We start from the raw sequence: 27,918 nt of genomic DNA, 5'->3' as shown, positions 1-27,918 counted from the left end.
GAGCGATCAAACAAACAAAAGCCCAAGAATCAGACCCTCCTTGTTTTCAGTGTGTGTATATATACTCATCAATCAATCAGAGAACAATCTCTCAACTTTACAATATCCGGGACGGCTCCACCACCCTGCGAATTGTTAACGTCAATCGTGGAGCAAACCTTCGTCCCGCGGTTTCCCCTGTCAAAGCTACACCTATCTTTTCTTTTCCCACACACGCACACACAAGCTCAATGGCGACTACTCAATCAATCAAACGCATTGCTCAAACCAACCCTCAAATCAAACAACCATATACACAAGCCGCAGCCACGATCTCCGGCTGCCGCTGCTACGTACGGCCTACGAGATGCTGATCATGGCGGCGGCCATGGAACTCTCCAGGCTGACGCACTCGATCATCATCCCGCACATCTTGCTCATCTCCTGCTCCTTCACCAAGGTGCTCCCATGGTCGCCGTCCGTGGCGGCGCACTCGTCGAGGCGATAGCAGGTGACGAGGTGGTCGTTGGCCATGCCGACGGCCTGCATGAAGGCGTAGACCACCGTCGGGCCGACGCCGCGGAGGCCCCTCCGCATCAGGTCCTGGCTGAGCGCCTCGGCCTTGGGCGTCCGCAGCGGCACCTCCCGGGGCGACCGGTACCTGCCGACCATGGGCTTGTAGTTGAGGAAGCCCCAGCAGTACTCGTCCAGCGACCCGAACTCCTCTATGATCTATCAGCAGCGAGGTTCAGACTTGATGTCAGAAAGAAACAGTGGCGGCATTAAGTCTAAGATTAAGAAGAGAAAACAAAGTGGTTGTTGGGTAGATTGAATTGGCTGTCAATGCTGTTCAGGACATCAAGATCAAGATCTGGACAGATATGGCTGACATGGTGGGTGGATGGATGAACTTACTTTCAGTAACTCGTGCGCGTTTTCGACGATGGTTCGGAGCCGGTGCTCCGACAGCAGGGACCTGGCCGGGCTACATGGCCCAAGGAATTTCTTCTCGTTTAGCTTCGACACCAGCAGAGGATCGAAATCCATGAACACTTCCCTGTGAAATGCATGCATGGTGTTTGATGAGATTTGAGCGTTTGGTGAGCTGTTATTAGAGGTAAAAAGGAGTGCTTACCTGAAGGCGTCCCTCTTGCTGAGGATTACAGGCCATGCCATCTCAGCCAGTGCACCAGACAGAACAAGCATCTCAAATAGTTTCCTGTGAATATAAGACTGAAAGTTGTAACTATATAATTAATTTGTTTTTTGAGATTTTAACCTCGTATGATTTTATTAGGCTTAGGGCATACTTGTCGTCGTGTACTGGAACTCCCCACTCTTGGTCATGAAAGGCAGTGTAGCATGGGTCTGTTGCAAATGTGAAATCAAATATTTCATTACTGTCAGGTGAAAGCAAGGTGTCACTCTTAGAAAGTTTGCGAAGATCAGAGCAAGGATGATTTAGACAGAGAGTATTTTAGTTAGACACCAACATTAAGGATCTCTACTCCGAGTACTGTAGAGTGTAGAGTTCATAGTACAGTCAGAATGTTTTTGTGCAAAAAGCCAGAGGCCCCAGCTTAACAGTTAATTAGGTGTATGATCACCAGACATCATCAGGTACTACTGTTGAGTATGAAAAGGCAGCCCAGCTTTTCTAATGCTACAAACAAGTACGTAGTAGTTTGTACGGCTCTCTTGTTGTCCTATACTCTTACAGTCTTACTAAAGAGTACTTGAAAGTAAAGAATGGCACAAACCCACAAATAGGAAGATTAAAGCTGCAAGCAAATTAACAACATCAAGGAACTGCAAATGGAGCACAACCAGAGCAATTAAATACGTTTCCGCTGCCTAATGCGCTGCAGAAAAGATGCAAAGCTCAACTGGCATAAATTTAAAGGGGAGAGCAATGATAAGCACATCAGTATCACCACCACCAAGAGAAAAGGAACAAAGAAGAAGAAAAGATATGTATCCCGGGGCCTGGGACGCCATTCTTTTCTCGGAACATCAGAGAGATTGAAAGCCCCGCGCCACCATCATCGACCTCCTCCGCATCGCAAGTTTGCGACGTAACGCGAAAAATTTCAGGTCAAGCTAAGCCCTGCTCACCACACAGAATTTGTGTTTGCACCTAAAAATTTCTCACTGGCCAATTGCACTGAAGAGAAAAGTTGAGCTCATGCCACTTGGTTTTGTTAAGTCGAGGGTTTAACAACCTGATTAGATTTCAGGAAATATTGTTGCCGACAAGCTAGTGGGTAATGGAAGGAATCCTTTGGGCCGGGGAGATAAAATTGACAAGTACTCGCCGGATAGCGGACGCGCCACCGAACATCTGAGTGCATCTTTTATATTGATTGCGCATTTTGTCAATTGTGCAGCGCCACCAAACGTTTATGATGCCACATGATCTAATTAATCGCAATCATCGATCGCCTCCTAGATTAATGCTAATTATGGTACTAGTACAAGATACCGGAGGTGTTCTCTCTTTCTCCTGGGAGAGGTGAAACGTTCACGTCGGCGCAATAATACGCAAGCACAGGCCGCTGCTGCTTGGCAGCTTATGTCGATGCAGCAGCAGTATCATTACTAATTTGAGATTATTTGGGACAGCTATGTTACAAGGCGGTCTCCGTTTGGACGTGGGTTCACAGGCCGATATAGACGGAGGCAAAGGGTCTCTCTCTCATGAGTATGTACGTACGTACAGTGCGATAGACGTGATCTAGCATGGAGAATACGATGTACAATTCTGTAGCAGACGCGGTGCTGTATTCTGAAAACGTGATGAAATCGGATATATACTTGGGAAACATCACAAGTCACAACGACTCGTAATCCAGCTGGTCCAAAAAGCTATAGCTAGGGCAGGGTAGCTTTGATAAAGAAAGGCCCCGTGTAGAGTTGTGTAAATTTTAAGCTAGCTAGATAGCACGTACGGCTGAATATACCGGCTGACAGTTACTAATTAATGATGCATGATCAGGCCTTGATGACTGAGTCATCAAGGGGTCATCAAGGTCTCGTGCATCATTAGTAACTGTCTGCCATGTATTGACGGCACTTACTATACATTACTTCCCCTAGTTCTCAAAAGCCATCATTTAGACATTGTCCCAAAAAGTGTTTTCCCTTTTTACAAATTTTCGTTTTCTTGACTACTGGTATTTTTTAAAAAAAAATATTCAAGCTCGATATGTGAAGATCATATGCGCAAGTTACATTTTTAACTATGTTGGAAGAGAGACTGAATTTCTGGTTAAAGTTATGCTTTGAGTCATTGAAGACTACTTCCATGTTGGTTTAGTGCATAAAATAAAAAGAATTTGCATTTTTCAAGGAAACAGAAAATACTACGTACTCCTAGTGGCACGGATTTGCGCAGGTTCATTGATTAGTAGTATTAGGGTATTTAGGGTATAGAGGGTATGCCAAAGAGTATATATCATACTAGCAAATTATGTAAGCACTTGCTATTTCTAGTATTAGGGTATAGAGAGTACTAATTGTGTGAGTACTTGCTATTCGTAGTTAGAAAATGAGCTGCTGATGATATATAAAAGCAAATTAATAGCATGCATGATAGCTAAAGGAGAAAGCATGATTATCCACTTGTATACTACTGACTGCATTTAGCATCCCCTTTAATTTGTCCTTGCCTTAATGAAAAGAAGCCATTATCACACATGATTAGTGTCGGGATTAATTTGGAGCACCTACCAGTGTTACGGGTCACCCAGGGGCACCTCGGCGGCCCCGGCGCCGCCGCAGGCTCTCCGATCATCGAACCCAGCGCCACCGCAGCAGCTGCTCCTGCACCGTCCGGCAAAGCGGTGGCCACTTTCCTAGCGGAAGGGGGCCCCGCCGACGACCCGGCGGCCGCCCTCCGCCGGGCAGCCGCCCCCGCCGGCCGGCCGATCCTGCCGGTGGACGCCCGGCTGCAGAAGGAGTCGTCGGAGGCCTCCGAGGCGCACGACACGTTGAGCGACTGCATGTTCCCGTTCTTCCCGCCGCGGCGCAGCAGCTCGGACCGGCGCAGCAGCATGGACGGGAGCGCGCCCCTCGCGGCCGCCGCGGCGGTCGGCAGCCGCTTCTTGGAGTTGGAGGCCTTGCCGTCGGCCGCCGCACGCGGGTCCTCGTCGCCGCGCCGCGTCGTCGGCTGCGGCCTCTCCCTGCCCCCGGCGCCGGCCGACGGAGGCCTCTCCCTCCCACCAGCGCCCGCGGACGGAGGCCTCGGGGACGACGGCCTGCGGGCTGCACCGGCGACCCTGGGCCCCGCGGCGGACATGCCTGCCTGCCTGCCTGGCTGGCTGGCTCCCGTTCAGCTCGCGGTGCTCCGTCGGCCTCGCGTGGACGCGTACGTAGGACGATCAACGAGGAGGCGGACGCGGCCGAGGACGGACGGATATATGGAATGGAGCGATCGATGATGGAGACGGTGGCGATCGAGCTCCGGCGTTGCCGTCTGAGAGGTACAGTGTGCGAACGAACTGCGAGCTGCGGAGTGTGCGGGCTGTTATAAGGTGGCTCTCGATCGCCTTCCCAACGTACGTGGGGCTGGTGGGTGGCGGGCGGGTGCTGGCTACGTACGTACGTTCTGCGCGCGCGCGATCGGTCGAGCGCCGGGCGGGCGGTTGGTGGCGCGTCGAGAGCGCTGTTGCCATGGGAGGTTTTTGCGGGGGAGGACGTGTCAGCTCTCAGCTGAGCTGATCGAAGTACGTCCACGTCGCGGTCACGCCGGTGCGCGGAGGCAGCTAGCTAGGTCTAGCCCAGCCCAGCCCAGCGAAATCTCGTTCTCCTGTCCCGGCCCCCCTGCTGCAATCGATCGGCGGAGAAGGGAGGAGGGACAGAGCACGGCGGTGTGATCCTGCCGTGTCCGGTGGGTGCGAGGTGAGGTTGGCCGATCGATCCGATCCATGGTCCTCACGCACGGCGAGAAGAACGCAACGCGAAAGAGCCAAAGGCAGGCACTGTGGTGGTGTGAGGCAGAGGCCAACCGCCTCTTTGTCGTGCCACGCTTCGGTTCTTGCTGTACAGGTAGGTTGTAAACGAGTAGAGCTCGAGCGAATTGGGCTAGAGTGGACTTAACTTATGCTAAAATTCGAGCGAGCTCAAATTAAGCGAAGCTCACAATCAACCCGTAGAAAGTGGCTCGTACTCAGTTTATATCTCAAGTGGATCTGGAGCTAGTTTTCAAGTGAAATAACTAATAGGTTTTTAAAAATAATTCAGGGCAATTTCTCAAACAAAACAGGGCACAACACAAGATAAGAAACCATTATAAAATATCACTACAATCGAAACGATGACATAATTTTCAAGGTAGTTTGGCTTATTCTCTCCGTACCTAATAGCAAGAGATCGTGCATGAATTAGCAAAAGAAGAGAACAAAAGATGCGCCTCCTCTCAAATTTTGGTCAAAAAAATAAACAACAAGATATTTTACACATGTCTGACCATGTACTATATTGAGGTCTAATTTTTTTTTTCTCCGTGAATAACTAGGTTTCCATGTTTGCTACTCCCTTCAGTCATTTTTAGTTTGCATATAAGTTTTGTCTGAAGTCAAAGTACCTCTAATTTGACAAAACTTATAGAAAAAAAGTATTGACATTCACAATATCAAATCAATGTCATTAGATTCATTATAGAATGTAGTTTCATATTATATATATTTGGTATTGTAGATGATACTTCCTCCGTCTCATAATGTCAGATGTTTTTTGACACTACGCTAGTGTAAAAAATTGTCTTCCATTATGGGACGGAGGGAGTAGTTTTTAAGATAAGTTTGGTCAAAATTTGCAAAGTTTGACTCGACACAAATCTTATATGTTGAGTAAAAAGAACCGGGGTACTAGATAAATGGAGAAAAATCATATACTACAACATATATGAATAAATTATCATATTTCCTTCTAATATAAGGATTGTTTTATATAATTATATTATATCAATCGAGCTACATAAGGTGACCATACTCAACTCATTTATTTATTTTTTTGAGTCGGTCTCGGATCGAGCCAAAAGACGATTCTGATCTCAAGCGTCCCACGAGCCACTATCTTTTCTTGTAGCCTTATACAGTATATAGGTAATCTGTTTAACGGGCGTTATAAATAGAACTCCAATAGCTAGCTGACGTTCCTCCATGGGAGTAACCCGAGCGGACGATTGTCCCACACGACGTAGGAACAATCAAACGATCTCGTTTGCTCAGAAATACGTCGCAATCTCTCACTAAAACTAGCTCGCAGCTATTATCGTGTCCAATCTGGACCATGAAGCCAAGTTTTCCCTGTAACGCACCACCGAGCCTTAGACACTAGGATTTTGACTTGAACTAAAATAGCTAAACAACATAAAACATATAGCCATGATATATATAGTAAAACTTCCATCATGTTCAAATGGATCATGTATTCTCCATCCCAAAAAAACATATTATAATTATCAAAAAAACGTCAAGATAACTAGTTTTATACCTGCCAAGGTTGGATGAGATCAGGGGCGGATCCAGCCCAGCCCAGCGCCCCGGGCCCCCTTTGTATGCTGTAGCAGTTGCTACAGTATTTTCCCTACAGCCCACAAAGAAAATGGGCCTCACGCCCCGGGCCTGCCCCCCCCCCCCCCCCCCAGGCCTGGGGCCTAGATCCGCCACTGGATGCGACCCTTACATTGGGAATGGCTGACCGGAGCTGCAAAACTTCAACCCGCTGTCTGAACAATTGCAGAACCACAAACCGGTACTAACCCACACAAAACAACCAGACCTGTAGAGCACGAATTAGGGGGGATCAGAGGCTCCTTCTCGTGAATCCGGATGAACTTAGAGAGCAAAGGTAGTAAGTAACTCTTGGATCTCTAACAATCGTGTTGCATAAGCTTGTACCTGAATGCTTTGACAAAAGATTTTTCTAAAGGATGGGGGAGATGAAGTTTTACAACTAGAGACAACCCCTATGGATAGCCGTGAAAAGAAGCTAACTTTGGGAACCGATGTAGGTGTGAACCTAACCAGCTTCGAGAATTAATGGGCTAGCTTCTGGAAATTTATTAAAGGGGGCATAGCCCACGGTTATCCCAACCTCTCCTAGCCAAGGAGTGAGCAGTTCAAATTCTATTCTCAGTGGCTAACCATGCAAAAAAAAAACTTGACCGTGAGAGGAGCCCAAGTCCTCCACACGATCCTGTTCATAGAAGTAAGTGTGGGACCAAGAAATTGGGCTTTGTCGGCCGATTTTGTCGAGTAGGTACCACTGGCCGCCAGCCTCCAGAAGATTACCTCCTCCACATCGTTGTTGAGCTGGACATGCGAGATCATTTTCGAAAGCTCAAGATACTCAAATAAATGCTCCATGGTAAAATCGTCGGTTAACTTGATCTGTGGGATCCATGCATTGACTGCAAGAGCCTTCCCAATTGTCCATTTCTTCCTCTTGGAGACTTCATGGACAAGTGGGGCAATGTCTTTCGGCCTCTTACCATTCAGCCATGGCGAATCCCAGAAAGGAGCCTTGGCCCCATTGCCAATGGTGATACTAGTGCATGCGTAGAAGAGCTCCATATCGACAACATCGCAAAGATAGCCCATGCCCACCCAAAGCTTGCTCGGAGTCCACTCGATCCAAGGCCAACGTAACCGCATTGCCCTTGCGATTTTTTCTAAGTTGAGCACACCAAGGCCCCCAAGGTGAGTGGGATGGCCGGCCGTTTCCTAGTTGACCTTGCATCTCGCACCAGTGGTCTTATCGGACACTGCCCAAAGGAAGGCCCTTTCCACCTTTTTTGACACTACTGAGAACTTTCGGTGGGACGACAAGAGGGGTGGTGTGGTAAGTTTCCCAGAGCGGTTCAGCCAATCGTGGTGACGTTTCTCCCCTGACAAGATGGGAGCTTGGTCGCGATCTTTTCTTTGAGCGGTTGGAAATCCAGACTCTTTAGCTGCCACACAAAGAGAGGTAGGCCAAGGTATTTGATTGGAAAAGATGTTCTCGTGGCCGGCAAATTTTGAAGGATGTCGTCGACGTTGAGGTGTCCACATCGAATAGCAACAACATAGCTCTTCTGGAAGTTGGTCGAAAGCCCAATGACCTCGCCAAAGGAACTCAGGATGATCATAAAATTTTAGATGTCTTATTTGGTAGGAGCAACAAAGATCGTGGCGACGTCTACGTGCAGCGAGGTGCAGAAAGTGGTCCCTCGCCCACCGTTTACCCACGTCGAGGCAAACAGCAACGGTGACTGAGGGCCGCCTTGCCGCAATCCCCTACCATGTAAGATCGTCGCTGCGGGGGGGGGGGGGGGGGGGGGGACACACGATAAGGATGTGGATAGTAATGTTGCAATATAGTCCTGAAAATGGCACGGAAACCCCTTCTTGACATTATGACGACTTTGTGTTTGTACAACATCCGCGTTCTTTAAAATACTACTCCCTCCGTTCATAAATATAAGTCTTTCTGGAGATTCTACTACAGACTACATACGAAGCAAAATGAGTGAATCTACACACTAAAAAGATTTATATTTTGAAAAACGGATGGAGTATAAAGCATGTATATTTATGGAGGCTGCCCCGCTAGAGTTGCTCTAGCGTATGAGAAACGGTTGGACACACTGAACTTTAGCTTTAAACACAGCGCACATGAACTTTAGCTTCAAACTGCACAACCTGGCTCACTGTTGACTTGTGATGGGACAGATGAAGCGACGAACTGTGCGCCCATGAGCCGTTTCACCTCATAGAGTCCCAGGGAATTTAATTTGGTTAGGTACCTCGTAGCCATCAAACATTTTACATGGCAGGGGCCCCGCATCATGGAGTCGCATTTTATACGAACAGTGTTCCCTTTATGCTGCCGCCCAACATTTTTGTATCACAACAATATCTTTGCCGGGTCATACCTCCAGGGCTCTAATCATGAGCACAAGGTTGTTCCATACCTCTTTGCAGTGGGGGCCTTGGTCTCTATGGCCTCCCAAAAATCTGCAAAGGGAACACGCTTACGACGAGACGACCATTACCCACTGACAAGAGCGGCCAAATCGGAACACTTTTATAGCATAATATCCGATAATTAAAGAAACGTCCATGACACATGTTGTCCTACGTTAACCTGCAGCACTCCTGGTTTTGGACATCATCATGTGGCTAAGTACACAAGTTTAAGTGGAACCAATCAGTGGTGCATATGTTAGGGTGGGTGTTTAGGTGAGGTTATTAATCAGTGCAGGCATAGATTGGCCTCATTGGAGGGTATATAAATAAATAAATAAAATATTGTGGACTTTGTCCACTATATGTTTTTGTTTAATAACATTGTCTACTAGGAGTAGATGTTTGGTTGTGAGCATAACGAACTCTCCATGTTTAGTACTCCCTCCATTTTTATATACAAGGCCACAAACTCAGATTACAGGTACCAACGTAAAATTTAATGCCTGCTTTACAAGTCAACTTTTTTTCTTGTTTACTGGAATCATTAATACTCTGCATGCATACAAAGAAACTGAGTGGAGGAAGTAGCTGACTGTCATTATGACTGCATGCATACAAGTATTAAACATGTTGTTAGTACGAGAAAATATCATTAACTGTGCCTCGATTACTGTCCGTGGCCTTGTATAGATGCAAAATGTATATTCCATAATGGCCTTGTATATAAAAATGGAGGGAGTACTATCAGAGAATCAAGTAGGCTAGCTCTTGCCATCGGTCGGTTCGCCAGTCCTATGGTGGGCGTCTTAATTAATCCTCGCATTTTGTTTATATAAATAGCAGGTCTGCGCATCATCATGTCTCTAAATAGCATGCTCTCTTTAGATAAATTATACAGCATGCTCATATAAGAACCAAAGGTATTTTCCTACGCAGTTTCTGGCAACCGGCTGCCGATTTAGGGCTAATTAACAACAGCCGATAGTCTAAAGTTGGGCTAAAGCTTATTAGGTGGATGCTTAATGCTCCCATGCGAGGCCGAACAATTCCTGAAGCGATGCATTCTCACTAAGTCGCCACGCGTATACAAGTGACCGACGTGCTGTTGTTCTTGTTGAGCAGTCTGCGTTGTGTATGTAAGACCAAGTCGCCAAAGACCAGATGGGACCTTTCCACAATTGCACCGAGAATTGACACTATTTTTCTCTGCGTCCACACGATCGACCCAACTCCATTTTGACTCCAGGTTTTCTGCATCGTCATTACCAAATGTGATGGGCATAGTTCTTTAAGCGCAGCTATAGGAATTGTACCAAATAAAGCTTGTAACCAAGGCAACTACAGGTTCCACAAGTGGCATTGTACTTTAAGCGCAGCTACAGGTAAAGTAAGTACAGGCATTCAGGTTATCAGTTTACTTCGACTCGATTGAAACGTTGAGCGGCAAGAGCTGTCAGCACAAGTGCAGACGTGAAAGCACGCCATTCTTCAGTTGAATATATAGACCGACCCTTCATAAGATTCGGAAATGGCACCTGTGAGAACAAGAAACCAAGTTACAGTTAAGACATAAATCAACAAACCGTTAACACGTATGATAAGCTTGTCAGCTAGAGATGGCATGGTTTACATGTGATCTGCTGTTAGCATTCAACGACAGAAGAAAAAAAAATACTGCAGAAGGATCAACAGAACTAACAAAGAACATACATCTTCAGTCTATCCAACATGTCGTGTGATTATGTCCGGGTAAGATCCTCACAAGCACTTCACATGCTGCTTCTGGTTATTTCCTATTACCAGGTAGGGTTGCCGAAGAGGTGGTAAGTGGTGCCTAATCGGCAAATTGCTGACTAGGAGGGACATTACTACAAAATAGGGGTTGTGTTTGTTGCACAATTCTCCAGAACCTGAGGTTTCATGTATAAGGTAGGAGGACATGCAGTTCTCTGCAATTTACTGTAAAAGCTGTTTTCAACATAATAGTAGACTAGAACAAATTGCCATCATGTATTTGTTCAATATAAGTCTCCATGACCCTCTACAAAAAAATATGTGCATGTCACAACTGAGGTAGCGTTGTGTCGCATCTAATTCATGTCAACCCGGTCACATTTAACAGTCAAGGTATACACTTTTGTTAGTAATATTTGTAACAAGGGGAGTAAGTACAGGGATCTGCTGTGACAACAAAAGGCATCCTAAATATTTACATTAACAAAATATTGAAAAAGAAAGGTCTGATACTTTTTGATAGGCTAAAAACGCAACAGAACAATTGATACAGAAGTTTAGTAAAGCATACCCCATAAGTCCTCTTCCATGCCACTTTCTTGGTGTGATTGTCAAGTTCATTGGTGATCCCTGACGAATGATGAGTAGAGATACTTGATTATCCTCATTGGAAACGGCTTCAGAAACAAGCCTTTCTTGCAGTCTGCCACCAGCCTCTACACTCCCAAACTTCACTATCTCATCCCCAAGCAGCAAGCCATCCAAAGCAGCAGGAGAACCATCTGCAATGTCATCAATTATGGCAAAAGGAAGTCTGGTTACCACATCCTCTTCCATAGGATCATTTTGAGACAATCCACCATGCAGTGGAGCTGATATACCTGCATGCGATCAAATATGATGGAGATCAGCAACTTTAATTTCCTTACCATTATAATTATTATAATTTAATTCATGCTTAAGAATGGGCCTTGTTCCATGCAGTGATGATTCTACATGTAAGCTATGGGGTCAGCTGACTCGACAGTCTTTTTTCATTCACCGTTAGGTTTAGAGAGTTTAGTGCACTTGAACACACAGCATTTTGGTGCTGCTGTCGCCACTAGTTTCAAGGTAACTGGATGTTTAACACGGCAATGTGCAAATAATGCGATGGCATCCATTGGTCATCAGTTTGTGTTCACACAGTAAAAATAATAATTCTTAAAATGCTAAACCATTTTGTAACTGAGGGTATTTCAAGTGTCAGTGTTAGTGAGCATGAGTAAATTACAAAGTGTTGGTGAGGTTATAAAGATCATTTGAAGATATGTCATAAAAGAAAGCCAAGACACACCACAGTAAAGAGTAAACCAAGAACTTGAGAGACCAATACGAACTTTGAATATGTCCAATCTCACAGATTTAATTTAATCTATCCATCTCCAAACATAGGTCAACTTCAGATGCATGTAGTCAACCTTTTTGAAACTTTGACCAGTATAAGAAGGATATAGAATCACCAAAACTAGTTTCATTCGATTTGTTTTGTAGAGTGCTTCCATAATACATGAGTTCTATGTATTATTTAGCTACTAGTATATTATGATAGAAATTAGTTACAGTCGTGCATTGGAGTTCCAAAAGTAAAGAAATGTCTAATTTGTGGACAGGAGTACAGTACTTACGGAAAATAAGATATATTTATTTTCATGTGTTCCTTATAGACATCTGAGAAGATACAAATGGCAGATCTATAAGCTTGGAAGCACATTTCCCATCATGACAAGTTAATGTGACCACAGAGCCACAGAGTGTCCAGTACTTACCAGAACTTCTTGGGATTGATTGCTCATTTCTTGTTAATTTTGTAGAGTGTAAAACTTCCAGATTCTTCTCAATTTTGCTTGTAACATCCTTGTGGTCATTCCTCAGCTCTGCAATGTACATTATACAGTGTAAGTACCAAATATACTTTACAGCACGCTGAGAAGATTTAGAATATACACACTATGATGATGTGCAATGATTAGTTCTTGCCAGTCGGCCTAAGCCCATAAGCCAAATCTGTAAATGTACTCAGCAATGAAGAAAAACGATGATCCTGAACTTACAAAAAAAGGACAACTCTTTTTTTTTTCTCAACACTTAACGCCCATCAGTTCAGCATAAGAGATAACACTATGCTTCACCCCTAATCTCCTATGAATGTTCTATATTTACTATCAGTTCACTACTGATGCCAAAAGGGCATGCCCTGATATCCAACTTGCTGAACACTCGCCAGGCATAGCTCATATCAGGGCCACCTCCCAACACCCAGAACTCACCACCCTCGCAGGAGAAGCAATTCAACTACAACTCTTGCATCCCCATTACTGGCCACAAATGTCACCGTATTTGCAAAAATCAATTCATAATCCCGGACCATGAATGGAGCACCATAAGGTGCACGGCATACGCCAAAACAAACGCAACGCGTCAGCAGTACATGTAGCCATACGGTAGAAACAAGCGCATCGATATGATAAGTAGTAGGACGAGAATCCGAGTGAGAGCATACCACCGAGCTTGCGGCGCTGGGCGAGGACGGCGGGGATGTCGATGTCCGCCCTGGGGAAACCCTAAGCCGAACCAAAACAGCCGCGATTAGCAAACTATAACCCGTCGAGGAAGGAGCGGAGGACAACGCAGAGGGTTCATGCTGCTAGGGTTTAGGGCGCGGGGGGAAGCGAGGGCGCGACGGTACCTCGGCGTCGACGAGGGAGCCCGTGATGCCCGCCCCGCCCGGCGCGGAGAGGGCGGCGATGATGGCGTCCATCTCCGCCTCCAGCGCCGACCGCCGGTCCATCAGCCTCATCGTCTCCGCCTTCACGTTCGGCGCCACCATGATCCCTCTGTCTCTCTCTCCCCTCTCCGCTGCGGTGCTGTTCTCTCTCTGCGGCGGCCGAGGGAAGAGGGGGACTGGTTTGCGTGCGGCGCGGGTCGGAAGTCTCTACTCGCGTCCAGTCGAAGCGTTGCGGACCGTTCGATCTAAAACCAACGGTCGCGATCGGACGGGGCCAAGTAAATCTGGTTCGGTTCACACGGAGCAAAGTGGTCTTGTTCCTCCAGAACCCTCTGCCGTGCGGCGCGGTTCCTCTTTCGTTCAGAAGGCAAGAGCGATTTTGGATCCGGGGCCTCCAGCTCCCGCCGCCCTCTCCCGCCGAATCCCGGAGCTCCGTTCGTCGGTAAGCCCCGCCGGCCCTTTCCCGTGCCCATTCCGTGACATGCTAGTCTGTACCTCGACCGATGCTGAGGCGTGGTGCTCTTTGTTAAAAGAATTCAAGATGTGATCCTAGCCTTGCTCACCTTCGATACTGATGGGCGATTTGGGTAGCCGGGACTAGGATGATGCTATCGGCTCGGTATCCGCGATTCTTCTATGTATTTTACTGCTCCCTGCTGTTTAGGTGGTAGTGTTACTTTAGCCTGAATTGCCGTTGATTTCTTGGGGGGGGTGAATAGGATGATTGTTGTGCGACGTGGGGTAGGAAATGGAATTTTCGGCGCAGTCCCCTTGCCGGATTTCTACATAACCGAGCGTGTGTATCTGGATTTACCATGCGCAAATCGCATGAGGCCGTATACGGGAGTTTGTGACGGTAGAGTACTGAGGCTTCTTGACATTGTCAAGTAGTCAAATTCAGAGGCATATATTATCTACAAATGCTTGAAGCGCATGCTTAATCCGTAACCCTGTCGGAAGATGCTCATTGCCAGCTTTCGCTTCTCCAACTCGAGGGTGATGCACAATACCGCAAGCAAAGCTGTGCAATAACTTACTGCCTGAGCTAGGCTGCCTAGACATTTGCTGTAGATCCTTCAAATTTGAGGATGGTTAAAGTTATACGGTCTTAATATAGCAGGCCGCCCTCTTTTACAAAAAGGTTGTCTATGCAAAATTGCCAATCATGGAACACAAGGATCTGTTGTTTCCCTTGATTTTGATTGCAAATCATGGAATTACAAAAGGCTCCATTTGGATTGGTTTGTTACCTCAACATCCCGAATGGTGTTGACAACACTGTTAGGGTACATAGCCAATTTTGATTGGATAGGATATCTATTTCGCCATTGGCCCTTTTCTCTCCTGCAACTATTGTAGCTGTGTTCTTCTTCTGAGACTCCTGTTATTGCCACAAGGAGCTAGTATGTTGCTATTATGTTCCATTGTCTGGATACTGTATACGCTGCAAGTGATCATACAAAATTGTGCTGGCATACACTACTTGGCTTTCGAATTGGCTGAATTCTGAACTTGTTGAAATTGGTGGTCCCACTATGCACCACATAATCTGATACTGGTACTTTGTTGCCTTCTAAGAGCCGGGTAATGAAAATTGTGTTGTCTTCTAAAAATTACACTACTAGGTTCAGGGTTCAAAAACATCCATGGTTCAGATTCCGTGATGCTGTTGATTTCCATTATCTGAATACTGTTTACACTGAACATGATCATACAAAAGTTCACTAGCAGGTGGTACTACTTAGCTTTCAAATTGGGTATGTTCTGAACATGTTGAAACAAGTAATCCGAGCACATAAATGAATTATGTGTAGGCTTTTCAAAATCCAGGTAACGAAAACTGTGTATCTTCTAAAAATACTAGCAGGTGCAGTGTTCTAAAGCCTCTGTGATTCATCCCTGAACAATCAAGCTGTTGGTCTTGCTGCCCCGTTTTGTTTTGACATTTGACACTGATGTGGTACCATTACGATTAATTTCAGAGGAGATGGGGAACAGTGCATCTGCGACAACCGTCGCCCCAACTGCAGAAGAAAAAACCGGGCAAGCTCCAGCGCCTGACACGAAGCCGAAGAAGAAGATATGCTGCGCCTGCCCCGACACAAAGAGGCTGAGGGACGAGTGCATCGTGGAGCATGGCGAGGATGCGTGCGGGAAGTGGATCGAAGCCCATCGCCTATGCTTGAGAGCCGAAGGGTTCAACGTCTGATACGTTTAAGAGCGTCGCACTTCTGAACGACGAACAATGTCGGTTAACAGTTTGATCGCTGGGCATTCCAGTTTGCGGGGAGGGGTGTTCTCCCCCCTAATAGGCATTCAGCGCCACAGATGATATATGGAATTTTGTTATAAATGGTACCGTGTTGGGCTTTCTCCAAACGGTGTCATTGTTTGGAGACATTCTTGTTTCTTCTTGTCTGCTGGTTGGGCTGGATTTTTCACTGAACTAGATGATACCCCGCACGTTGTTGCGGAAATATTTGCAATACATTTCGATGATATGTGATTTCTATGGAACGTGAATAGTGATACTATGAAAACTAAAATTGCAAATCCATATGCTTTATTGTGTTTGATTAATGTATTGTAAAATATCTAATATATGTTTGCATGTTGAGGTGGATATTTCCATGTGCATGAATGCATGTTGTGGTAGGCCTTTTGCCATGCATGTTGCTTGATGACGTGACATGCTTGCATGTTGAGAGAAATATGTTAGTGGGAGCTAGCTATTTAGATATAGAAGATTATCGTGCTAGCATAGTAATGCTGCTTACGGTCCCCCGTTTGTAATTCTATTGCCGGCGCCTGTTGCCTGTTGCCTCCTTTGGCTGAACGGAGCAGCACCACACGGTGTTGTGGAATATGTGCTCGTAACGTGTGGATGGGTTGTGCACGCCGTCAGCTTTTTATTTCTGGCGGCGGGGGCTGCGTGGGATGTAAGCAGATGCTGAACTTTGAGTAGACGAGTTTACCTGCGACGCTGCCGACGCAGCCCGTTGGTTCGCGAACGCTACCACGCGAACTGATTCGTTTGTGCGTGCGCCCCTGGGTTTTGTGTGCACGGGTATGCCAGTAACTTCTTTCCCGGAAGAGTTGGCAGGAAAGAAAAAAATGCGAACCAACTTGGGCCTCTTTGATTCACATTTTTTTTTCGGTGAAATTCTTGATCTGTTCATAATCAAATCACGACATTTTAGATATCACAAGAGATATAACAAAAAAAATACAACCAAATATGTGGACCATCTAATGAGGAATACAAGCACTGAAGTGAGTCGAAGGTGCGCCACCATCGTCGTCCTCCCTCACTATAGTTGGGCAAACTTTATGGTACTAAACGGTTGGGAAGTCGTCGTGCGAAAATCTCACAGGACCAGTGCCCCAGAGCAGCAATCATTGTCGATGAAGACCAGCACCGACCCAATCTCGTGAAACCACATAGACACTCCTCCACACGCCCTCCGACAAGGCTAGACGTATCATTGAGACGAGGATCAAACTTGAAAGACATTATTTCTACTAAGGGGCATCGCCGCAACCACACGACCTTAACCAAGACGCTAAACCTAATAAAAGCGAGAGTGGGGTCCCTCCGCCAGTGAGAGCCCGAGGTCCTCCACACCTCCACTGCCCAAAGGCATCGAAGGTGGAGAGGCCCGACGGAGACACTAGTGGGAGGAGGAGGAAACCTAATTGTCTAGGAGTCTTTTTGTGGTGAGCAAAATTAGGGTGACATGCCAACTTGAATCCTATAAGATTAGCAAACTATAAAAATTTAGACTGGAGAGTGTTTAATACCACACGAAAAACAAATGATGGCGAAAAAATGATCTACGCGGGATGTAAATTTTCCTCTAAGATAGCGTGCAAATTAGTCCTTCGAATGTTTTTCTAAGGATTCTAATCCTACAAATCAAATACTATATATAGAGAAAATTATAAGGATACACGTCCTATCCTATAAAAATTCTGCTCCCTCCATTACGTAACGTATGGCATATTTTGTTTTCTGAAAGTCAAACATGTCTTTTTCTTGCAGATAGTTTACATTTGACAAAGTTTATACTCCCTCTATTGCTAAATATAAATCTTTTCAAAGATTTCAATATAGACTACATACGAAGCAAAACGAGCGAATCTACACTCTAAAATATTTCTTGCAGATAGTCTACATTTGACAAAGTTTATACTCCCTCCATTGCTAAATATAAGTCTTTTTAAATATTCCAATATGTACTACATACGAAGCAAAATGAGTGAACCTACACTCTAAAATATGTCTATATACATCCGTATGTAGTTTATATTGAAATCTCTAAAAGACTTGTATTTAGAAACGCAGTGAGTACTTCATGGGATATAAAGTATAGACATCTAAAATACAAAAAAAAAAGAGTACACTTCATGATAAATCTAATAACAGTGGTTTTTGTACTGTGAGTATTGATTTTTTTAATTCATCAAACAAACTTTCAAAGAACAAAATATAAATTCTTTTAGGGTGTAAATATAAATTATATTGTGGAACGGAGCGAGTATAAAAAATGTATTTTTTTAATCAAAAGGAGGCGTCGGGTCGGGCCCGACTGGAACAGGAACACCCACCGGCCCGCGGGTTCCCGACGCCAACGCCGCCACCCCTCCCCCAATAAATCCAGCCGGACCCGAGCCGCAGAGACACCCACCCCACCCGAGGAGAAAAGAAAGGATTTTCGTTTCGTTTTCGTCCGCTTCCGCCCCCGCTCCGTCGTCCTCACGCGACCAGCAGCTTGACTCCCTCCCGCACCGCACGCACGAGCAGCAGGAAGATGCAGATCTTCGTCAAGACCCTCACGGGGAAGACCATCACCCTCGAGGTCGAGAGCAGCGACACCGTCGACAACGTCAAGGCCAAAATCCAGGTGCGCCGCCGCCGCCGCCCCCTTCCTAATCCTTTCTAGGTCTACCCGCTGATTGGTCCGGTTTGATTTTGCTGAGGCGATGCGTCCGGTAAATCGTTGGTGTGCCGCTCCTATCCCGCCCGGGGGCCATCTGGTTCTGCCCTAGTTCTTTAGACGGCGTGCTGTTTCTGCGCATGTTTGTTAGGATTTCAGCTTGCGCTGCGTTTATTCGGGCAGGCACTCGGAGTTGTGTTCAGGTTTCCTGGCAGGGATATTATCGGGCGAAGTTCGGATTGCCCGAATCAGGGCAAGCATGCCGGGACGTTTTTAGCAAACTCTGTAGGGTTTCTTTTGCGGGGCTGCGCCTAAAGTTGTATGCAAGGGTTCACCCCTTTCTTCTGTCAAATTAGATTAAACAAATCCCTTTTGGTATGCAAAATTAGAACAATTAAGGTAGTTCCTCTTTGTGAAGCTGAGACTGTAGTTGTATACAAAGTCTATCATTGTGTTGTATAGTGGGTATCTGATTCAGTAACAAATTACAAAAAGGAATACCATTCTTTGTTGTGACACATGGATATCTCACTTGATATCTTGTGCTGGTGCTGCTCCTTGTGATAGGGTAGAATATATCCAAGAATGCCTTTATTTTGTTCCCCAAAAAAATGATGAGATCACTGCCTTTATGCGTTTCATTCTTGTAGTTCCTATTAATCTGTTACAAATCACACATCCATCCTTTATGCTTTTCACTGTTGTATAATTGTTGTAGTGAAGGTACCTATGCTCCTTTTCAAATCACGCATCCATTCTTCGTCATGTCTGTCACAGCTGTGACCAGAATCCAGAAAATAATTCTGCACTGCGAACTTTGCTTTCTTCACTTGGCATTGTATCAAGATAGCTACTGCATTGGTCAAGTGGCAGGCTATATCCTACCTCAAGCACTTGTGGAAACTCACGCTATTTTGTGCACTGTCACAGGACAAGGAAGGGATTCCTCCGGACCAGCAGCGTTTGATATTTGCTGGCAAGCAGTTGGAGGATGGACGCACGCTTGCTGACTACAACATTCAGAAGGAGTCGACTCTTCACTTGGTCCTCAGGCTCAGGGGCGGCACGATGATCAAGGTCAAGACTCTCACTGGGAAGGAGATCGAAATCGACATTGAGCCCACCGACACGATTGACAGGATCAAGGAGCGCGTTGAGGAGAAAGAAGGCATTCCTCCTGTGCAGCAAAGGTAATAACAAAGCCTGATATTACTCTTCTTTCGATCTTTCTACATGCATTATATTCTGCTCAAATGAACTCTCTCTGTTCCTCATATCTGTAACAACGGCGGGGGACACTTTGTAGTATCTAGTATTTGGATGGCCCAGACTAACGGTGTAATTATTTTCTGCTTGCAGGCTGATATACGCTGGTAAGCAGCTTGCAGATGACAAGACTGCCAAGGACTACAACATCGAAGGTGGCTCGGTCCTCCATCTTGTCCTTGCTCTGAGGGGTGGTTACTAGTTAAGCTGTAATGGAAACACTTGCCTCCTGAGAGAAGTGACCATTGGTGGCATGGAACCTGTGTTGGTGTTGCAAAGAGATAATAACAAACTAGCTTTGCTTAGTGGGAGGGGCTGTCTTCCATGTTATCTGCCTATATGATTTGACAAAACTACTCGCAACTTTATCCGCCTCTGTTATTAGCTCTGCTGCGTAGTAAGATCCATATATCACCTGAATTTTGATTGTGTTTCGCCACTCTTTCCTGAATTCAAGTTTCATGTAGGGCTAAATGCAGAAAGATTGATCGGAAAATATAACAATATTCATGTGAGGCTGGTTCGCCGAATCCTGAAAACATTCTGCTCTGGACACAAGAACGAGTGTTCGCACATACCCTTTTAACTTTTTCTTCATAAACATTTCAGAGAAGAACCAACCATACTAGATCTTTCCTCTAGTTAAGATACACTGGTAAGCTACGGGTCTCTGACTTAGATAACCATACAGAGAGCAGCATATTGAGCTGCTTACAGTCCTCCCAAACATATTTTCTCTTCATTGACCAGAGCAGGGAGCAAACAAAAATGATGAGCATCAGCTGATAACTTCTCTTTCCTGTACAAACCTAACCCAAAGCTAAACTAAAACAAGAGGGGGGACAAGGAGTAAGAAGAGCCCCTATGAAACAGAATACCTTCTGTTCCTAAGAGGGGGAAGAGGAGAGGGCTTCACTTCCGTTGGCTTCGCCGTCGATGGTGGGCTCTGTGAGCTGCCAGACGTCTCTGAACCCTTGCCGCTCTCTCCATGCCCCTTGCTGCTCCACAGCTTGTCGAATATCCTCCTCGACCGCGACTGCAGCAGGAGGCCTCCGAGTTGGTCCTTGAAGCTGTTCCTGCCAACAACTTGATCTTTGAAGCTGTTTCTGCCAACAACTTGATCCTTGAAGCTGCTTCTGCCTCCCCTGAGCTCGACGTGCCGGTCCTCGCCCTCTCCTCTTGCGCTTAGGCTTGTCACTTGCTTATCCAGCTTGTTTGGGTGCCTCGGTATCCGCCTTTCGCAGTGCTCGCTTTGTTCCTGCACAGGCTTTGCACAAGCATGCTCTCCGCCGTCAGTTGGGGCTGGTACACTGCTTGAACCCGCCCTCAGCTGCTGGAAGAAGAGGACCTGCACCACCACCCGGAGAGGCAGGCGGTCGTTTTGTGTGGCATGCACGCATGCATCTGTCGAAAGCTTCTTGACATCTATCAGGCTGCAGATCTTCTTTTTGTCTGCTTTGTTTATGTCTGGATGTTCCTGGTTAGAAGAAGCAAATGATCAGGTGTGGTTATGGTCTTATAAAAGGTGAGATAGCAAACAGGCGATTTATCAAGTCTGCTTCCATGCTTAACCAAAGACTAGTATAACTATGGTTAAGATTTGTATAAGATTATTAGGATCAAGTTTCCATTCAGTATAGCAGAAAGTACTGACAGCAACCATTGAGCAAATTTAGGTTCATCAAGTGCATTGAACATACCTTGATATACGCATCAACCGCGTAGTACAAGCCGTCATGAACAGGTCTAGCTGCTTCTGGCACCGCCGTAGCTAGTTCTACAAAGGTGGAGAATTCAAGGTCTGGATCTGCAGCTACTTCAGATAGGTACCCATCAACCAACTCCCCTAGAGCCAAAGTGGATTCTTGCTCAAAGTTGAGCTCAATCATTTTCTCATCAGATTTCTCGACGAAATCGCCATTGTGAGACAATGCTGTTCTTGCAACAAATCTCTGAACAAGATTATGGACCAACCGAACATCATGCATGCCCTCACTGGGCGAAGCAGCAGGCAACAAGAGATCCTTCACCGAAGCTTTGTGCAGCTGGAAACTGATCCTTCTCATGAGCTCCTCCTTCACATGATCCCCAGACCCAACTAATATAGCAACTTTCAAGAGCTTCAGGAGAAACCTGCAAGAGCAACCCGAGCTCTTATCTGACGGCAGCAACCATATTATGGTCTCCACCAAGCATTGGTTCCTTCTCATGTAATCATCAGCGACCAGAGCGTCGTAAGAGTCTGGCAGCCACCTAACTGCATAGGCTTTGAGGGCTTCTCCTATCAAGTCAGGTGACATCCTCCCCTTGGATTTGATAGCAACCATAACTCTCTTGTAGAGATCAACATCCAATTCACACAAGTCCTCAACCCACCAGTCCTTGGGAGCTACCGAAGTTTTTCCTGCCGGCTCAATTATTTCAGTGCAGGCTACTCCTTTCTTATTATAACTGTATGACCAGGATACATTTGCAGGATCTACAGAGGTCTTCGAAGCAATGGCGTCGATACATCTACCGACAACCTTCAGCTCCTCAGACCAAGGTAACAGTGCCTTCGTGCTCTGGAGAACAATGATCGAGTCTTTCCAGCTCCGGAGGATGCTGGAGTTTATAAAGACCTCGATTTTGAATATCAAGTTCCCTTTGTCCATATCTTCGGTCATTCCAAGGAACTCTGCTGCACATCTTGCTGCAACAACATTGTGGGGACTGAGGGTGACAACCATCCCATAGCAGAATTTTGCACATATTTCAAACCCTTTTGCTCCCCCGGGTAAATCATCTATGTGGATGTCATCTGTCCCTTTCTCAGTAGCCTTAAGGACTAGCTTCTGAAGTTTGCTGCTCTTGGACAGAAGGGGAAACTGCATACAACAATCAACACAGACATAAATTTTCAGTCATGATTGGTAATCAGATATTGCTCTGCATATGAGTTATCACCAGCTAGAAAATAAATCATTTACATAATGCAGCACTGGTGATTATAACACTCAAGTGACAAAATGCCAAGCACTTGATGAAAATGATTAAGCTTGTATCTATGCAAATGCTATCAGGGTATTCTTTCCTTCAGCAGTGTTTTGAGTTGAATTATTGTCATGGGAGTCTGAAGCAACCCTAAAATTTAGGCAAGTTTTAAATAGCTAACTGATACCCTGGTAAAACTAAAGTTTACCAGCACCAATATTAAGTACTGAAGTGTTCCATGCAGGTAGGTTTTACTTGATTCAACACAATTTGACAACACAAATCACTTTCTTTACTTTAAGCTACAAGCAGACCTTGTTAAGAAAAAAAAACGGCATAGGGTTGCTACAAGGTGTTGTTAGGCTGAAGAATGGTAACATAAATGCAATGGATGATTCTTCGATTTGTTTGGTTAGATTGCCGAAGGCAGTCTATTAAGCATCAAAAATATTTTAAGGTGGTGTTGATAATCAGCTTGGCAGTGAAAATAAGTTGTGTGTGAAACAGGACCCAGTAGATTGGAAAGGGACAGCCCAACAGCAATCAGACGTGAAGCATAAATGTTGATGATGTTACTACTCTTGATGGCATGACAAAGAGACCCCGACAGTTGAACATTCTATGTCTGAAGAACTACGTACTCCAGGATGTAACACATATCTACTTCCACCACCCTTGCCGTTATTTGTAGAAGCAAATATAAATGCTTAGTGTTGACTTCAGCAAAAATTGCTGAAAATACTGGCACACTGACCTTGTGCAAGTAGAATCTGACTTCACCGATATGCACAATAACATCTGTTGCAAGGTCGGACACCACCAATCTGCGCGTATCAACAAACTTGTGAGCATATCGTATTGCGAAACAGAACACAGAAACACTCTTTGGTAGCCATGGTAACGTTAAAAAAACATTACAGAGATTTAGTTTTATACAGGTAGTTCTTGTACCCGCCTAACGCTCCTACAAAGCTTTCACCCCCAAAATCACGCATACCAATTGTGGAGAAGCTCAGGAAAATGTCAAAACTATCAGAATGAAACAAACATCTGAGATTATGTTAACAGTCTCCCGCTAAAAAACAACATATCGACCGTCACCCGCAGACCATTGACTAGTCGCTCTCTCGGAACACATGACAACAGCGTAGACATGAAGCTTATCCTAAGCTGTAAAGACCTCCACTACATCTACAACACACCAATAATGGAGGAAAAACATGCAGTGGCAGTTAAACTAGACTGTGTATGCGGCTCGCTTTCCAGTTATTCCAGTTCAGCAAAGGGAAGAAGCAGGGCACTAGGGGTCTGGAGTTGGTGAACAGGACACGTATGCATGCCATCGGCTGGCCACTAATCATTAGTTCATTACTAATTAACAAGGTCCAGAAATCCCACAGGCTCAACTTGAGCTTGACACCATCCCTTTCCAATGTTTCTTCATCTAGTTAACTGGCTACAAAAGCACCTTGCCAAGAAGATACATATGTCAGGCTCAAGCTCTGCTTTGTGCTTTAAACCCATTTCTTTTTTACCACCAGCACTTGGCATTCAGAGAAAAGAATGCTGGATTGCTTGGAGAGACCATCAACTTGCAGTGGATTCTTTAGATTAACCGGAGGCAAAGTGAGGCCTGATCAATGATTAGTGAGATGGGGAGATGACAATTGTTTTCTTCCTTCCTTGACAATAACTTAACCCTGGCCAACTTTAACCAAGTTGCCATGCCAAGACGAACAGCTAGTGGCATCTGCATTAGATTAATACTGGCGCTCAGCGCATTGCCCCTAGCACTCAGATCTATTCCGCACTAGCAAAGAGGGGAGAAAACAAGTGCTACAACATGTTTGGATTTAAAAGACAAAAGGAAGTCAATCATACTTTTGGGCGAGCAAATGATGCAGAGCAATCTACATGAGGGTGAAAGGCACTGACGGACGCCGGGAAAAAGATGCAAGAACATTTCAAGTAAGTAAATGAGACCCAACCAAAGGATGAATGAACTACAGTATACATTACAAGAAGAGTGTTTTTCGTTGTTGTTTTTTAATCAGAGGAATGCTCATCGCTGTGAACTGAACCGTATAAGAGGCTAGGGGGGAGGATGGCGACAATGGGACGGACACGAACAACTAATCCCGAGAGAAACAAGGAATGCCAGCTCGAGGGATCAGTTGGAGAAACTCCGTTCTGCTACTGGTATCATAGTGCTAGATCCAGTTGGGAGAAGCGTAGAGAGCCACACATGGAGGAAGCATAAACAAAAGAAGGCGGGCAGAGGGGACAGGACAAGGCAGAAACTGGTAGAGATAGATAGATAGAAACGGCGCACACAGCCTAGCACTCCGCACTTCCCAAGAACCAATAGTCAACTCACGCCGTGGCTCGAGATGAAACAGCCGTATTTTGGAGCAAAACTGTTTTTTATGGCGCATTAGCAATCGGACAGGGGGTGAGTAACCAAGATCCAAGCGCAATGCCAGGCCCAAAACTCCACATAAACTGGTACAGGAGGAAGAGGCGCAAGCACGACAGTCGGAGTAAGAAGGTGGTGATGCGATAAGAGCGGTTCCCGAACGGCCGCCATTCTATAAGCTCTGCTGTTCCAAAGGGACGCACGGCATGAATACGCTTGCAAGAATCTCACCGGGAGCACTAACAGAAGGAAGGGAGAAGACGAAGGTGTCTGTGGCAAGAATCTTGCGGCGAAACGCGCCTAGCTACGTGTAGAACAAGCGGCGAAGGAGATGTACACGAAGAGATTCTGTTCTGCTCCGCCGCCATGAACCGGAGAAGCGGCGGCGGCGCGAGCAAGAAACGTAAGACAGCAGACAGCGCAGGGGAAGGGAAAACCCGCCCACGGTTTGAGCGGGAAGGAAGCAACGGTAGAGATGGACAGGAGGATGAGAGAGGAAGGAAAGACGGAAAGAGGGTGACTGACCTGACGTCGGCGCCGCCGGACTGGAAGGCGTCCGGCTTGGAGCCCAGCTTCATGAACTTCATCTTCTCCCTCGCTCCCTCTCCGGCAGCCTCTAGCTCCCTCGCACCCTCGCAGAAGAAGTCACTGTCTGTCCGTCTGACGCTCACTCAGGCGGCCCGGTGCTTTCTTCTTCCCATGCACTTTCCTTCCCACCCCGGGACGGCGCGAGAGAGAGGCAGCGGGAAGCAGAGCACGGACGAAAAAACCACCCAGCAGTACGCAACGGCAGCAGGGGAAGAGAGTCGTAGCAAGAGAGAGGCGCGGCTGGGTTGGGTTGGTGTGGGGGAGGCTTGAACGCAGCAGCAGCAATTAAAGAAGGGGATATGGAGGGAGGGAGGGAGGAGGCGGCAATGATGGTGATGGCGTGGCGTGTGAGCCATGGAAGGGGTGGTGCTGGTATTATTAACTCCTCCTCGGCCGCTGCTCTGCTCTCTGCGCTCTGCCTGCTCTCCGCGGCTGCCAAAGCCGCCTCCTCTCCTGCTCGCTCCGCCCGTCGCAATGTCAATGGCTCAACGTGGTGTGGTGTGGGCAGGACGCAGTAGCAGCAGTATCTCCCTCTCGCTCTCTCTAGCCTTTTCCTCTGCGTCTGCTCCTCTTTTCCTTCGCCTCAACGCACTGGCAATATGTTAAAAACTCGCCCCCGGCTGCTCCTCCTGCTGCTGCTGCATGAAAACCACACGGCGATGATACTTTTTGGGTTAGGAAAAGGGCGTGGTATTTCTTCCACTGTTTGATCGTATAATATGCTCCCAGGATTAGCTAGCCGGGCTAATTATCCGTTTAGTCTTTTGATGTGCGAGGGCGCGGCAGAACTTTACAGGGAAACGGGTGGGGTGGCGCGCCCCTGCCCCTGTCTGTCGTGCGCGAGCGCGAGTGCGAGTGCGAGAGGAGCGCCTGCGTGCCTCTGCGCCTGTGTGGTGGAGAGAAAGGTGCAACAAACAATCTATCTGCGCGCAGCGTTTAACAGCAGCAGCAGCAGCAGCGCGGCACAGGTCGCTTTCTGTGTGCCAGCTTCACAGGCGGACACATGCCCAGTAATAACGATGTGCAGCAGTGCTCTGGCCTGGTAGTGGTAGAGTAGAGCAGATCCGTCCCCTGTTGTGTTGTAGGAGTATGTACTACTGCCTCCGCCCGGAATCAAAACCGACGTATGTGGTAGATGTATTGAGCGTCAACTAATTTCGGATGAAGAAAGTACTCGGTCAAACGCAGCGCAGTCGTTCCATGCTCACCTTTTGAACGGCGGTGAAGCTGGACTTTTGCTTGGACGAGAAGCAGCGGGTCAGGTCAGTTGCGTCGTCCGCGAGCAAAAAAAAACTTTTGAAAAACGCAGCGCAGGATCATCTGCCCGTATCGGAACAACAATAAGTTAATCGACCAGCAAAAGGTGGCAGCGCCATCCATCCATCCGTAGCCCTCGGTTTGTCACGCATTCCCACCGGCGCACCGCGCACCACGCTCGCTCGGCCGCCACCTTTCCACGCCCCGCCCGCCGTCGGCCGGCCGGCCGGCGCGCACGCCACGTCCCAGCGCGGCAAATACGCTCATGCGCTTTCCATCTCTCCGGCGCGCCGGTACGTGTCCGCGCGTCCTCCGCCCCATGTGCCCCGCCGGCGTTCTTTAGTTAAAAGGCTCAGATACGGCGGTCCAATGAGCGAGCGCAGGATGATGCTCTCCGTCGGCCGGCGCCCATGGGTGGCGTACGCAGCGGCTGTTTATGTATTTGGGCTGGGGGTGCGCATGCGGGCGCGCGCGGGCTGAGGGTGTCAGGTCGATCGCGGGGCGGGGGAGAGAATCTCGGTCAAACGACGACGGGGCCGGTTAACTTTGTGGCTAAACAAATCACCACCCTGCCGGCTTTGCCAAAGTCACCGCGATTTGATGCTCGTTCGTTACTTTGTGGACCGGTGGAAGTAAAGGACCCGGGTGGAAAGGCCTATGTCTTTCTTGAGTTTTTTTTTTTTTGAGAATCATCTTTCTTGAGTGAATTTATTAGGTGCATGGTCGGTTTATATGTGTTTGGTTGAGACATTTTTGCCCTTTCCCTTTTTTTGGCAAAAAGAAAAAGAGCAAATCAATAATAAAAGTTCATCCTTGTAACAAAAACTACATCAAGATTTCAAGACCGCCGAAAAACCACACCTACCGCCAGACCGAGTCGCTATCGCCACTCCCAACCGGAGCCCTTTAGTTTTGCATAATGTGCGTATACAAATAGAGTTTATAGTTGTATCCTACTGAAATGAACACATGTGGTACATGTGTTTTTCTCTCTTTTAAGAAAATAAAAAAGGCTCCCAGTATTTAGGGTTTCCCCACCTCCCATCGGCA

General features: G+C 46.6%; 4 protein-coding genes across 4 annotated transcripts; 1 reads left to right on the top strand and 3 right to left on the bottom strand.

Moving 5' to 3' along the window:
* Positions 1-17: 17 nt before the first annotated feature.
* Positions 18-4,493, bottom strand: LOC125509446 (uncharacterized). The gene is made up of 5 exons (XM_048674428.2): positions 3,709-4,493; positions 1,290-1,347; positions 1,115-1,198; positions 895-1,036; positions 18-711 (listed from the first exon to the last, which is right to left on the bottom strand). Exons 1-5 carry the CDS (start codon positions 4,274-4,276, stop codon positions 340-342), a joined length of 1,224 nt encoding a protein of 407 aa, XP_048530385.2. The 5' UTR covers positions 4,277-4,493; the 3' UTR covers positions 18-339.
* Positions 4,494-10,192: 5,699 nt separating this feature from the next.
* Positions 10,193-13,636, bottom strand: LOC125509443 (26S proteasome regulatory subunit). The gene is made up of 5 exons (XM_048674424.2): positions 13,393-13,636; positions 13,207-13,267; positions 12,473-12,580; positions 11,236-11,545; positions 10,193-10,465 (listed from the first exon to the last, which is right to left on the bottom strand). The coding sequence occupies exons 1-5, from the start codon at positions 13,531-13,533 to the stop codon at positions 10,444-10,446; spliced, it is 642 nt and encodes a 213-aa protein (XP_048530381.1). The 5' UTR covers positions 13,534-13,636; the 3' UTR covers positions 10,193-10,443.
* Positions 13,637-18,097: 4,461 nt separating this feature from the next.
* Positions 18,098-20,002, top strand: LOC125509444 (ubiquitin-NEDD8-like protein RUB1). The gene is made up of 3 exons (XM_048674426.2): positions 18,098-18,335; positions 19,299-19,558; positions 19,728-20,002. Exons 1-3 carry the CDS (start codon positions 18,243-18,245, stop codon positions 19,834-19,836), a joined length of 462 nt encoding a protein of 153 aa, XP_048530383.1. The 5' UTR covers positions 18,098-18,242; the 3' UTR covers positions 19,837-20,002.
* A 235-nt stretch (positions 20,003-20,237) lies between these two features.
* ENP (Phototropic-responsive NPH3 family protein) lies at positions 20,238-26,072 on the bottom strand. Its single transcript, XM_048674423.2, has 4 exons — positions 25,549-26,072; positions 23,362-23,431; positions 21,335-22,501; positions 20,238-21,111 (listed from the first exon to the last, which is right to left on the bottom strand). The coding sequence occupies exons 1-4, from the start codon at positions 25,608-25,610 to the stop codon at positions 20,497-20,499; spliced, it is 1,914 nt and encodes a 637-aa protein (XP_048530380.1). The 5' UTR covers positions 25,611-26,072; the 3' UTR covers positions 20,238-20,496.
* Positions 26,073-27,918: the final 1,846 nt, after the last annotated feature.

This window comes from Triticum urartu, chromosome 5A (genome assembly GCF_056163025.1).
Source record: "Triticum urartu cultivar PI428250 chromosome 5A, HENAU_Tu73, whole genome shotgun sequence".
In the NCBI taxonomy this organism is placed as follows: Eukaryota; Viridiplantae; Streptophyta; class Magnoliopsida; order Poales; family Poaceae; genus Triticum; species Triticum urartu.
Note: the sequence above shows the minus strand (reverse complement) of the source record. Positions and strands in the feature narration are given on the sequence as shown.